Here is a 13,316-nt window from a genome sequence, read left to right as displayed (position 1 = left end):
TCCGCCAATCACAGCATGGCTGCTCTTCCGCATTACTCCAGCCACGTCACGGATTTCTGACTCTCGCCAGTCACAAGGTGGCGGCCACACATCCCCGACTCTAATAACCGACCGGAAGTGGAAGGGTTGGGAGTTCGCGAGATCGGCCCGGGCTCCCGGAAGCTCCACGTCAGTCAGCAGAGAGAGAGCAGGAGGACCCGGAGACATGGTGAGTGTACCGACTGAGCAGACTGTAGTACCCGGGCACCAACACGACTACATCGCAGACTCCTGTACTGGGGACGTGGCCTGACCTCCAATACCAGCACTGGGAGTGTGGGACATGGAGTTCTATATGTAGTGCATAGAATGCAGCGTCCCATGGCCTGACATCTCTACAGGGGGGATTACCCGGGTGTCATGGGGGTCAGTGACAGACTAGGTGTGGGGGTGGTGTAGTCTGCATACACACTGCTCAAAAAAAATGAAAGGAACACTTTGAAAACACATCAGATCTCAATGGGGAAAAAAATCTCATGCTGGATATCTATACTGATATGGACTGGGTGATCTGTAAGGATGGCCCATCGTTTGATGGAAATGAAAATTCTCAACCTACAGAGGACTGAATTCACAGACACCCCGAAAATCAAAGTGAAAAAATGATGCAGCAGGCTAGTCCACTTTGCTGAAATGTCATTGCAGCAACTCACAATGGTCTAAAATGGTTCTCAGTAGTCTGTATGGCCCCCATGTGCTTGTATGCATGCCTGACAACGTCGGGGCATGATCCTAATGAGACGATGGATGGTGTCCTGGGGTATTTCCTCCCAGATCTGGACCAGGGCATCACTGAGCTCCTGGACAGTCTGAGGTGCAACCTGGTGACGTTGGATGAACCGAAGCGTGATATCCCAGAGGTGGTCTCTGGGATTTCGGTCAGGCAAGTGTGGGGGCCATTCAATGGAATCAATTCCTTCATCCCCCAGGAACTGCCTGCATACTCTCGCCACATGAGGCCGGGCATTGTCGTGCACCAGGAGAAACCCAGGACCCACTGCACTAGCGTAAGTTCTGATAATGGATCCAAGGATTTCATCCCAATACCTAATGGCAGTCAGGGTGCCATTGTCTAGTCTGTAGAGGTCTGTGCATCCCTCCATGGATATGTCTCCCCAGACCATCACTGACCCACCACCAAAACAGTCATGCTGAACAATGTTACAGGCAGCATAACGGTCTCCACGGCTTCTCAAAACCCTTTCAAGTCTGTCACCTGTGCTCAGGGTGAACCTGCTCTCATCTGTGAAAAGCACGGGGCATCGGTGGCTGACCTACCAATTCTGGTGTTCAATGGCAAATGCCAATCGAGTTCTATGGTGCCGGGCAGTGAGCACAGGGCCCACTAGAGGACATCAGGCCCTCAGGCCATCCTCATGAAGTTTGTTTCTGATTGCTTGGTCAGAGGCATTCACACCAATGGTTTGCTGGAGGTCAATTTGTCAGGCTCTGGCAGTGTTCATATTGTTAATCCTTGTACAAAGGAGCAGATACTGGTCCTGCTGATTGGTTAAGGACCTTCTGTGGCCCTGTCCAGCTCTCCTAGAGTAACTGCCTGTCTCCTGGAATCTCCTCCATGCTCTTGAGACTGTGCTGACACAGCAAACCTTCTGGCAATGGCATGTATTGATATGCCATCCTGGAGGAGTTGGACTGCCTGTGTAACCTCTGTAGGGTCCAGGTATCGCCTCATGCTACCAGTAGTGACACTGACCCTAGCTAAATGCAAAACTAGTGAAAAACAGTCAGAAAAGAGTAGGGAAAAAAATGTCTGTGGCCTCCACCTGTAAAACCATTCCTGTTTTGGGAGTCGTCTCATTGTTTCCCATATAGTGCACCTGTTGTTAATTTCATTAACACCAAAGCAGCTGAAACTGATTACCAACCCCCTCTGCTGCTTAACTGATTAGATCAATATCCCAGCAATTTAATTGACTTGATGCTATATTCTGATTAAAAATTGTTCCTTTAATCTTTTTGAGCAGTGTATAATGGTATTGTGAAGGGTGTGGTGTGTAGATTTCAGTCACAGTGTGCACTGATCATGTGACTCCTGTCCACCCTTTATTACATAGAATACAGATGTTCTGTTACCTGATGGTGATTTCCCTTATGGCAGCTACCTGCTATCAGCAGATGGATGTTCACATTTCTACAATAATTGATTGGTGGATACAATCTTGCGTCTGTAAGCACCTTTAACCTCCCTGGCGGTATTCCCGAGTGTAGCTCGGTAGTAAAATTTCAGTACCGCAAGTGGTATCCCCAAGCTACAGTCGGGCTTACCGTTCGGCGTTGCTCAGGGAGTCCCTGCAGCTCTTACCTTGTCCTTCGCTCCCACGATGCATCCCCTGCAGCGTCCCCGGCCATCTCCTCCGGTCCCGGCTGGAACCGGCGGCAAATTTAAAAATTTTAGAAACTGTCATTTTCTAATAAACGAATATGACGTAGTAAACATTACTGTTTCAAAGCATTTCACATACATTTTGTCTTTACTGCTTTGTCCGGCGCCCTGCCTGCATTTTTACTGTTCTTTCTGCCTGGAAACTGAGAAACGTACATGGCGTCCAAAAAGCGTCACTTTAGGTCAAAAGCGGTTTTAGACCGGCTAGAGAACAGCGATAGTAAATTAGAACCACTTGCAGAATTGAGTGATAATGATTCGTGGGGGAAATTCGTCATCAGACACTGAAAACGATAGTGCGACTTTGCTCAGTGATGTGTGAACTTGGCGCTATATTTCAAATTTCAGTGTTTTTGGTTTGATTATATTATTGAATTAAATTTATTATTATTATTATATTATTATTTTTTATGATTATTTATTAAATTATAATTTATGATTTTGTGTTTCAAGTTTTATCATATCCGGAATGTTTACTAGACTCTTGTTCGGACAGATTTCAGTGAGTTATTCCTAAAAATGACAGGCCTACAATATAAAACGTCAAATTTCCATGCAAAATAAAAGTACCGCTTTCAGCACCAAAAATCTGAAATAATCATACTGCCAGGGAGGTTAAAGTGCTATTAACGTACACACCAACACTCATAGGACAAAACCTCCAGCTGGTGCGCTTTTCACCATTAACCCCCAATAAGTTCAGTAAATGACTTTCAAAGTGACACTTATTGATGCAGCTCTCACAACTTCCCCAGGTGACCTGAACACTATGAACATAAAAACAAAAAGAGAGCACACCCCCTAGTGTAGTACGTTTCATTGACACAGCACCATAAAAATCAATACACTCATATTTTCCATGTGTACACTGGTTCATAAAAACACCGCCCTTCTTGTGCCTCTCCTCCCGGTAGATGGAAGCAGTTCTGAAGCATCCACCGAATTGCAGCCCACTGGCAGGATGAATAAAGTGAGCCGCTGCCTGACAAGGATATGTTCACCTTTTAGACAAAAATAATAAATGCACATTTTTTTGCAGGTAAAAAAATTTGCATTTATTATATTTGTCTACAGGAGCCAGGAAAGCATTGCACCATCGATCAGTAGAGCGCTGTTGCCACTCAGGTTTCCTACAGACCTGTCAGAATATCTGCTTGCCGTACGGGATGTACAGTCAAGCAGATATTCTGACAGCTTCAATAAGCTGTGGAGCGCTGTGGTAGCTCATTGAAAACTACAAGCCAACAGCCACTAAGGCCGCCAGGACTTGCAGTTCATTCATTCATGGAAGTCTGTGAATGAATGATGCGGCCGTGTGCATCTGTTTTCAAATTTGACAGATAGTACGGGGAGACTTCTCCCTGTACTCTGTCAGAGGGAGGCGGGGCAGCTATGGGAACAGGGGTGTATTTTACCACAAGGCATTTGCCTAGGGTGGCAGCATGGCCCTCCGGAAGAAGGGATGGAAGAAGGGATCTAAGAGAGGCTGCGGGTTGCTTGATGGTGTATGCAGAGCCCGACTCTTGTTCCCTGGGATATCCAGAGCTGTGAATGTGAGTGTCTTCTCCCTCTCGCCAGGGTGGGGTGGCCAGTGTATTGGGAGCGGTGGTAGAGGAAGGCTCTCTCAGGTGGAGATGGGGTGGTGTTGGTCAATACCAGGCTCTGTTTGTGGGGGAGGGGGGTGTTGGTCGGTGTCAGGGTCCCTCCGTGGGGGGGAGCCGATTTTTGTGTTGCCTAGGGCAGCACAAAACCTAAATACACCACTGTATGGGAACATGTTACATCCTAAAAATGGGTGGAACATGTAACATGTTCCCAAAGGTGAATGTATCCTTTAAACATTTGCAGTGGCTGTCATTCGTTATACAGTTCTCTGGCACTTTATAGCTGCAACCTGCATGAGTTGTTTTGCATTATACCCTAATACTCCCACTCCTCATCTGGTAGACATGAGATTTATAGAAAATATATAAATACAGCAATGGAAGGTGTTTTGTATTACTAACACTGTGTTTTAATTTTTTGTGTACAGCCTCTGCGACTTGATATCAAGAGGAAGCTCACCGCTCGGTCTGACCGAGTGAAAAGTGTTGATTTACATCCAACAGAGCCATGGATGCTGGCCAGCCTGTACAATGGCAGTGTTTGTGTTTGGAATCATGAGACACAGGTAATGCAGGATAACTTGTCTCTGCGTTATAAATATATGTTTTAAATGTATTGAATTAAAAACATACATACTGTATACAGTGTACATAAATTATGTTTGCTGCTATTTAATTCATGGGAAAATATACCTAATGAAAAATCTTCAAACATTCCAGATTAATTCCAGGTATGGTATATTTTACATAGTTACATTGGTCCAGCTTGGACTAATGTAACTATGCATATACTATACCTGGCTTGGTGCACATTCATTAAAGGTTAACTTTACCTTTGGAACATGTAACATGTTCCACTGGTATTTAGGGTGAAACATAACATGTTCCAGGTCCTACCTCCTCTTCCCCTCTCCTCCGATCTCCTCCCAGTGACAGCGGGTGGGGATCTTCTCCCTACACCCACTGTAATAATTTGAAAGCAGTGTGGCCCTGTCGCTGCAGCTTAAGACTTGTAGTTCTCAACAAACTGCAAGGGTCCTGGTGAGCGCTCTTGTAGTTCATTGAGTCTTCCTGCCATTCAGTAACTGTCTATCTGTATGAGTCACAGGCAGATAGCTGACTGAACATCTCCCAGGATCCTAGCATTCCACCTCTGATCTGCTGATCACAGATGCAATGCTTGCAGTGTAAAAAAATTAAAAATGCACCTCCCTTTTTTCTTTTTTTTTTTTTTCCTGCAAAAAGATGTGCATTTATTATTTTTATATAAAAAGTGAATGTATCATTTAACTGCAGAGAAACACTGGCACTGAAGGAGCCCCTTAGTGTCTTTCATCTGCTTCAGTAGGCTTTGGGTTACACCAATGCCACCTATTTGGCTTAGAAGTATTTCAGACAGGTAGCCTCATTTCAGTTTTTTTCTATGGCTATATATATCAATTGTTGCAGCTATACCCACACATTTTTACTGGTGTATTAAGATACTTTGGAAGTTCCTAAATGGTACTAAGGTATCTGGAGGTGAAATGGTTAAATATCTTCTTTCTATGGCTTGTCCCTAGGTCCCAGCTACATGAGCGCCTGTTATCAAGTTGGGTGTAGGGAAGATGTACAGTAAGACAGTGGGGGAAACCAGACAGAGCGGTTTCCAGGAATGTGTTCCCAGGGAAGCTGCCATTTACTAATTTATGGTTTATTTATGGGGTGAAATTAGTAGACGTTGTGTCTGTGTTTATTTTTTTATTTTTTTAACCCAACTGGGATGAAGTTAAATTCTTATCTTTAATTGGTGAAAAGTTTCAAACTCACCACTTTGGTGCTTCATTATGTTTGTCTTAAAACTTTTATTTGTGCTTTCAGACACTTGTAAAAACTTTTGAAGTATGTGATTTGCCAGTCAGAGCGGCGAAGTTTGTGGCTAGGAAAAACTGGGTCGTCACAGGAGCAGTAAGTTTGACATTTTCACTAAAGTAATTCAGCGACATTTTTTGGAAACAATGCCCTGGTCCTGGTGCAGGGTAAAAATGAATAAAAAGTCAAAACATTTCTAATGTGATATTCTAATTTTTATATGCTTGCTATACTGTATTTTGGTTACCATTTGCATTTCACCTTTGATGACTATCCGTAAAGGTACTTACTGCTGTTACAGGTCATTCACTCAGTTTGCTAATTTCCAGTCAGATCAGAGAATGTTCTTGTTCAGTAGGCCGCCTACTACATATCTTGGCCAAGGATGAATTTTCCCAGTTGAATATTACTGACAATGTATAGCTTTTTAAATATATTCTACATTCGCATCAGACCATCCCCAAAATTCTTAGGAACTATAGTCCCTGTCTCACATGCATATACACACATACTAAGGCCATATTACACAGGAGCCAACTAACCTACAAGCATGTCTTTATAGTGTGGGAGGAAACCCATGCAATCACACAGAGAATATGCAAACTCCATGTCATAACAAAGATTCAAACTGAGTACTCTGTTACTGCAAGACAGCAGTGCTAACCACTAAGCCACTGTGCTGCCTGGAAAGAATCTAGCACTCATTGTGCTCTCCTCTTACTTCTGTAGGCCTACACTTGCCAGTTTGCCTGTTGGGTTTTGTTTTTGTTGGATACTATGAAGTGCCCTTCTCTTTAATTTCTTCAAGAGACTTTTGGGCTAAATGACTTTTTCATGTAAAGGTAGTAGCTGCAACACCCATGTTCTGGTCACAGCACACACTCTCAGCCAGACTTCAACAGTATCTCCAGCTGCCTACACCCCAAAGATGTATGTTAGACTAATCTCAGGCTCTGCCAGTAATATCTCCTGCTGGTTACACCCCCAAGATGTGTTACACATGCATCACACTGGTGAAACTGTCTGTAGTGATTTGTCTCCAAGAAGGGCAGAGAATATACTCCTCAGAAGGGAAACAAAGAAACACAGCACCTCTAAATGTGTACTGGGAAGAGATTTAACCACCTCCCGTCCGGCCATTATATATAAACGGCCAGACGGTGGCAGTGCAGGGTCGGGTGGCCCTTTATAAATATCCTCCCCGCACCCTGCTTGTGCGCGCTCCCTGGGCGCGCGCAGCACCGCAATCCAGTGCCCGCTGTGTCCTCTGGACACAGTGGAACACCGATTGTCGGACGGGACCTCTGTGCGAGGTCCCGATCATGTGATCACTGATTGGCCAATCAGTGATCACATGCAGAGTAGTAAGCAAGATGTCACTTGTGATATCATTGCTTACTATGTGTGAAATCTGTGAATGATCACAGAGGTCACATAGTACAAGGCTATTCACAACAGCCTTGTACCATGTGACAAGCTGTGACCAATCACAACTCAGTAGTTCTCAATGGCTGCAAGAATGCAGCTAGAGAGAAGGAGAAATGATTGCTTTTACATCCTTTATGGGTGTAAAAGCAATCAGTGTAAAAAAAAAAAAAAAATCTTCATCACCCCCCACAAGTAGTACAGTGTCACCATGGTGACACTGTACTGCTAGGGTGACAGTATGGAAAAAAATAATAAATAATATTAAAAAAATTTATTAATTTTTGGTTATAAACTAATTTGGGTTATTTTTATTTTTTTTTTACTAAAAATATAACGGAATACATTTTGGCCAAGATTTATGATGAAATACTATTTATTTGCAAAATTTTATAAGAAAAACACTTTTTTTCAAACTTTTTGGACTTTTAATTTACATAGCAAAAAAAAAATCCCAGTGGTGAATAAATACCACCAAAATAAAGCTTTATCTGTCTCAAAAAAATGCTAAAAAATTCATATGGGTACAGTGTTGCATGACCGCGCAATTGTCATTCAAAGTGTGATAGCACTGAAAGCTGAAAATTGGCCTGGACAGGAAGGGGGTAAAAGTGCCTGGACTGGAAGTGGTTAATAGGAAGCTGTGTTTCTTTGTTTCCCTTCTGCAGAGTTATGCTTCGCTTCTTTGCAGCTTGCCCTTAGTGCCTACTGGACTACCCTTGCCCACTTGGAACTCATTAATACATACATGGACTGCCACACCATGTGCCTGTTATCCATTTTGCAGAGAAAATGCTCTCCTGTTCCTATGTTCTGGCTGCCTTGCTGGCCGAACCATCAAGGCTTCACTAAATTGCAGGCACATGAAAAACAGTGTTTCACTACTGATGGAATGACACTAAAAATAGATTCTTCATTACTCTGCGATGTAAGGCCTAGGTCTTGTTGTTTTAAACGGCTAAGCATGGACTTTCCATAATTCTCCCATGGCTGGAATACTTCAGTCCAGATGGGGATGATTGCAAAGGTCCACTGTGGTTGATGCTTTCTATTGCAGAGGTAATGCCTGCTAGTTAAATTTTCAAAGTGTTCAATAAAAAGGACATAGGACTAACAATGATACTTTTGGCTCTAATTTGAAAGGTTTCCCTTTATTTGATTTTTCATGTAAGTAATATCTCTTAAGATCCATTCTATGTGAAGATGTAAAGTTCACTGCTCATTTTCTATCCTAAGGATGACATGCAAATCAGAGTCTTCAACTACAATACATTGGAACGGGTTCACATGTTTGAGGCTCATTCGGACTATATCCGTTGTATCGCTGTGCACCCCACACAGCCTTTCATTCTCACCAGCAGTGGTATGTTTACTGATAATGTTGAAATAAAATGTGTTGTTTTTGTATAGTAATGTTAGCATGAGCTGTGTACAGTTTTTGTGTGAATTATGTCTGTCTTTTTCCTGCAGATGATATGATGATTAAACTTTGGGATTGGGATAAGAAATGGTCTTGCTCTCAGGTGTTTGAAGGTCACACACACTACGTCATGCAAATTGTCATCAACCCCAAGGACAACAACCAGTTTGCAAGTGCTTCACTTGACCGCACTATTAAGGTACACCAAACATTGCTGCTTTATATGATGGTGGGATAGGTCCTTAAAGTATAACTAAAGGTAAAATATTTTCCTTTTGTTTTAGATAGAGTGGAGAGGGATTAGATCACCTGTCAGGTTGTTATTGCTGTCCGTGTTTCCATTAGAAATTCACCCTATTTGTCCTGTATACTGTTATCACCAAGAGTGAAAGAAAATTCCAAATTTTGGGTTGTCACTAGAATGGGAACAGAGTGGAATTATATCAATGGAGAAACTAGTTCTGGTGATTCCCCCTTATTTGGAGGGATTTTATTTTCATTTCCTATTTTGGCTATGGGACAGTGAAATCTCCCCAATGGGACACTAATGCAAAAGAAACTGATTGGGGTTATAACTCTCCCTTACTCAATCTAAAATGAAAAAAAAAAAGATTTGCCTTTAGTTCTTCTTTAATGTTATAAGTTGTGCTGTTATCTTATTTTACTTGTACTGTCAATGTTTTTTTGTACAGGTTTGGCAGCTTGGCTCCTCTTCCCCTAACTTCACTCTCGAGGGACACGAGAAAGGGGTGAACTGCATTGATTATTATAGTGGAGGTGACAAGCCATACCTCATCTCTGGAGCTGATGACAGACTTGTAAAGATTTGGGACTACCAGGTTAGTGAGAGAAATCATGGGTTGCACGAAGAAATGTACATGGTTTTTAGTTATGGTGCAAAGGAAAATGTGGCTGTTTATCGATGTGTTGTTGGATTCTGGCTGTTCTAAGAGTTAAACCACAGCTGTTTAGTTATAGGAAGGTTTGTTAGATTTCCAGTATTCATGTTGAGGAAGAACTTCAGGAAGCAATATTTATAGCTAAACTGTCCCCTTAATCTTGGGTTCTAACAGTCTCTATGATGAGGTATAATTCAAAAATCAAGAATGATTGTATGACGTCTCCTCTTCTTCATGTTATTGCTGGCAGAACTGAGTCATACAAAATTATCTGAAGCCCTACAGCTTTGCCACCCTTCCAAGGTAAATTGGCTTTGCTTCTGTCCTTTCGCAACTGGAGGATAATAACTGGTGCATAAAAGAAGCATTCGCACCAATAGTTTAGACTGCCGAGGATGCTAGCATTTATAAACCTTCCATCCTATTCTTCATGTGGGTCTGAGTCATATACTAACAGCTTAACCTCTTCATGCTGGCCGCACACAAATGTGCAGCCTCCCGGTGTCTGGGCCTAGACGCCGAGCTGCTGCACATTTGCGTTCTAATAAAAAAAAAAAAAAATGTGCTGAGTGCGCGCTCCCAGCACACATGTCCGGTACTCATGGAAAGGTCCCAGTCTCCTCTTTCGATCGGGACCTTTCCTGATCATGTGACCGCCGTGACAACGCGTCACGGTGGTCACATGATCCCTAAACCCCGCCTGTCCCGCCTCCCGGCTTCTGAAACTCTTAAAGGGCCGGGAGGCGCCGGTGTGAAGGGGTTAATGTTCTCTGGTTTCCATGATCGGCCATTTTCATATTTACTGCATGCTCCTGGGAATGTTTATTGCATTCTTGAATGAATTCTTGAATGAATCTAGAGTTCTCCTTTAGGATCATTCATAGAGTTGCTGTTTGATTTTCTCCTATATTTTTCTGTATAGAACAAGACGTGCGTCCAAACTCTGGAAGGACATGCTCAGAATGTTTCTTGTGTCAGTTTCCATCCTGAACTCCCTATTATAATCACAGGCTCCGAAGATGGTAAGTCTGTGAATGATTTCAATGTACATTTTGGTAGAGATGTTATGAGTGCAGAAAAAAAAAAACATTTTGAACAGGTTATAATACTTGCAGGGGCATTTAAAAAGGATGAGGCTTACTAAGTTGTACAGTAAACAATGATGACTAACTAGATTAATGTTTTAGGCCTCATTGCACACTTGAGCTCAAAAACGTCTGTTTTATGGGTGTTTTGACTTTTTTTTTTTTTCCACTGCTAAACGCCCCTCCATGTTAGCCTATGTGTCCATGCACACATAGGTGTGTACATAGGAGTTTAGAGCCAGAAAAAAACCCATCACTTGTGAGTTCAAGAGAGGGGTATTTTCCTCCTTTCACTGGTGGACCTCCCACAACTTCCATTGTATTCACTCATTTCTTATGGGCTGCTCAGTTTACACCTGGGCAGAAATAAGGGACAAACACAAGGGGCGCCGTCCCCCCACGCAACGGAACTTTTCCGCTATCTACAGCCCAATCATTGGGTAACTTCAATCCTTACTAATAAAGATCCGACCACACAACTATCCTTGTTGAACATATTTGCCACCGGACACCTCTCTCCCCTAAACTTCTCTCAATTCTGTACTCGCAATTCACTAACCTGCGGAACCCCAATAGCCATGCTTACATCTCCAGATGGGAAAGGGACCTCAAAGGCACTAAAGATCATGCATGTTGGTCACAGATATGGTTAATCATGACCTCATGCTCCATCAATGTCCTCACCATGGAATTGGCCTTTAAAACAGTGACAAGATGTATCTTGTCCCATCCTGCCTAGCTTTACTCTACTCATCTTCTTCCAACACTTGTTTTTGTGGCTGTAACGCACCGAGCAATGTCCTACACATATGGTGGACATGCCCTATCATCTCCCGATTTTGGACAAAACTCCTCAAATTACTTCAATCTCTACTCACCTACCCCTTCCTGAGAGACTCTGTGGTACACTATTTTACACCTAAAACCTCCGGGTCTGTCTGAACACAAATTTAAACTAGCCACCTATGTACTATTGGCGGCCAAACAAACCATAGCGAAAGCCTGGAAACCGCAATTAATTTCCTTTACGGAAGTTCATCGCTGCCTTGACTTCTTTTTAATAAATGAAAAATTGGCTAGCATACTCTCAGACTCCCACGAGAGATTCCTTAAAATTTGGACTCCGTGGATTCAATATGCTCACCTGGAAATCTCAGCGAATAGCTTTCCTTCACTATAACCCAATCATACCTCACTAACTGAATTCAAGCTTTGGGAACGTCCACTTCCTACTTCCTTCCTTTCTTCTCTTTCTCTCCCCCCCCCCCCCCCCCTTCTTCTTTTTTTTTTTTTTAACTTAAGTTTTTCGGCTCTAGCATTTTAACATATCTTCTTCGCTATAGTTCACGTTGATGTCGGCTGTGAAACTATAGACGAACAACTTTTCTATGCACTTATTACCTATCCGACACAAAATGTTTTTCCTACCTCTGTATTTGGATATATTATCCAAACCCTTACCTACTTTAACTATATTTCATACATTTTAAACCGCTGTTGACTACTGGTGCTGGATGAAATTCTGTTTTTGTCTTTGAAAGTGGTCAAGTTTGTATTCTGTACTTCAAATACTAAAATACCAATAAAAACCCATTGAAAAGAAAAGAAAGGTGTATTTTTGGCAGGAAAAAAAACTGCATAAATGCTAGGTGCATTTAGCACTTGACCATTTGTTTTCATTTCAATGGCTAGAATAAATTATTATTTCAGCCAATAAATAAATGCCCAAACACTAGACACTCCTAAACCATTTGCTAAACACTGCATAGGCATGTTCTTGATGTTGCTTTTCTCCTGCGAGGAGAAAAGCATTTACAAAATCCCCAGTGTTCATTAGGCCTTACTGGTTTTCAGGAATAAAAGGGGATTTGTTTGGGTTAATACATGAAAAATTGATTTTTTTTTCTTTAATTTATAGCAATAGAGGTATATTGTATAAAAGTTCAGACATCAGAATGTGTACACATTTTAGGCTAGAAACCCTGTATTGTGAGAAGCAGGAAGATGATTTTAGATAGAATTATATGTTTTAGGGGGGACAAGGTAATCAAATTTTATGAAACTTTTCCCAACAGGCACTGTTAGGATTTGGCATTCCAGCACTTATCGACTTGAGAGTACTCTGAACTATGGCATGGAGCGAGTCTGGTGTGTGTGTGGACTCCGGGGCTCCAACAATGTTGCTCTTGGGTATGATGAGGGCAGCATCATTGTTAAGGTAAGTCATGGAAAGGTTCAGGTATCATTTAAGAAAAAATGGTGCCGCTGGTCATGTAAAGTTATTTGTGTAAGAGAAAATATTAAGGTTTTACCCTTTGAAAAAAAACTACCATATTAATCACTTGTCCTCCGGAAAATTTACCTTCCCCCTTCCTGACCAGGCTTTTTTTTGCATTACGGCACTGCGTTGCTTTAACTGACAATTGCACGGTCATGCAACTCTGTACCCAAATAAAATTTATGCTATTTTTTCCCACAAATAGAGATTTATTTTGATGGTATTTGATCACCACTGCGGATTTCTTTTTGCACGCTATAAACAAAAAAAGACAGGCAAAAAAAATATACTTTAATTTCTGCTATAAAACA

General features: G+C 42.1%; 1 protein-coding gene across 1 annotated transcript in view; it reads left to right on the top strand.

Annotated features, from left to right (window-relative positions):
• The first annotated feature begins 50 nt into the window (after positions 1-50).
• Positions 51-13,316, top strand: part of COPB2 (coat protein complex I subunit beta 2) — a 28,269-nt gene continuing 15,003 nt past the window's right edge. Inside the window, exons 1-8 of the mRNA XM_089681528.1 lie at positions 51-208; positions 4,476-4,613; positions 5,908-5,994; positions 8,560-8,686; positions 8,794-8,942; positions 9,436-9,582; positions 10,565-10,664; positions 12,803-12,945. Coding sequence (XP_089537654.1) covers positions 206-208; positions 4,476-4,613; positions 5,908-5,994; positions 8,560-8,686; positions 8,794-8,942; positions 9,436-9,582; positions 10,565-10,664; positions 12,803-12,945 — 894 coding nt within the window. The 5' untranslated portion in view covers positions 51-205. The remainder of the gene's footprint in view (positions 209-4,475; positions 4,614-5,907; positions 5,995-8,559; positions 8,687-8,793; positions 8,943-9,435; positions 9,583-10,564; positions 10,665-12,802; positions 12,946-13,316) is intronic.

Source organism: Staurois parvus, unplaced genomic scaffold, assembly GCF_062004578.1.
Source record: "Staurois parvus isolate SC_StPar_1 unplaced genomic scaffold, SC_StPar_1.0 ptg000270l, whole genome shotgun sequence".
NCBI lineage: Eukaryota > Metazoa > Chordata > Amphibia > Anura > Ranidae > Staurois > Staurois parvus.
Note: the sequence above shows the minus strand (reverse complement) of the source record. Positions and strands in the feature narration are given on the sequence as shown.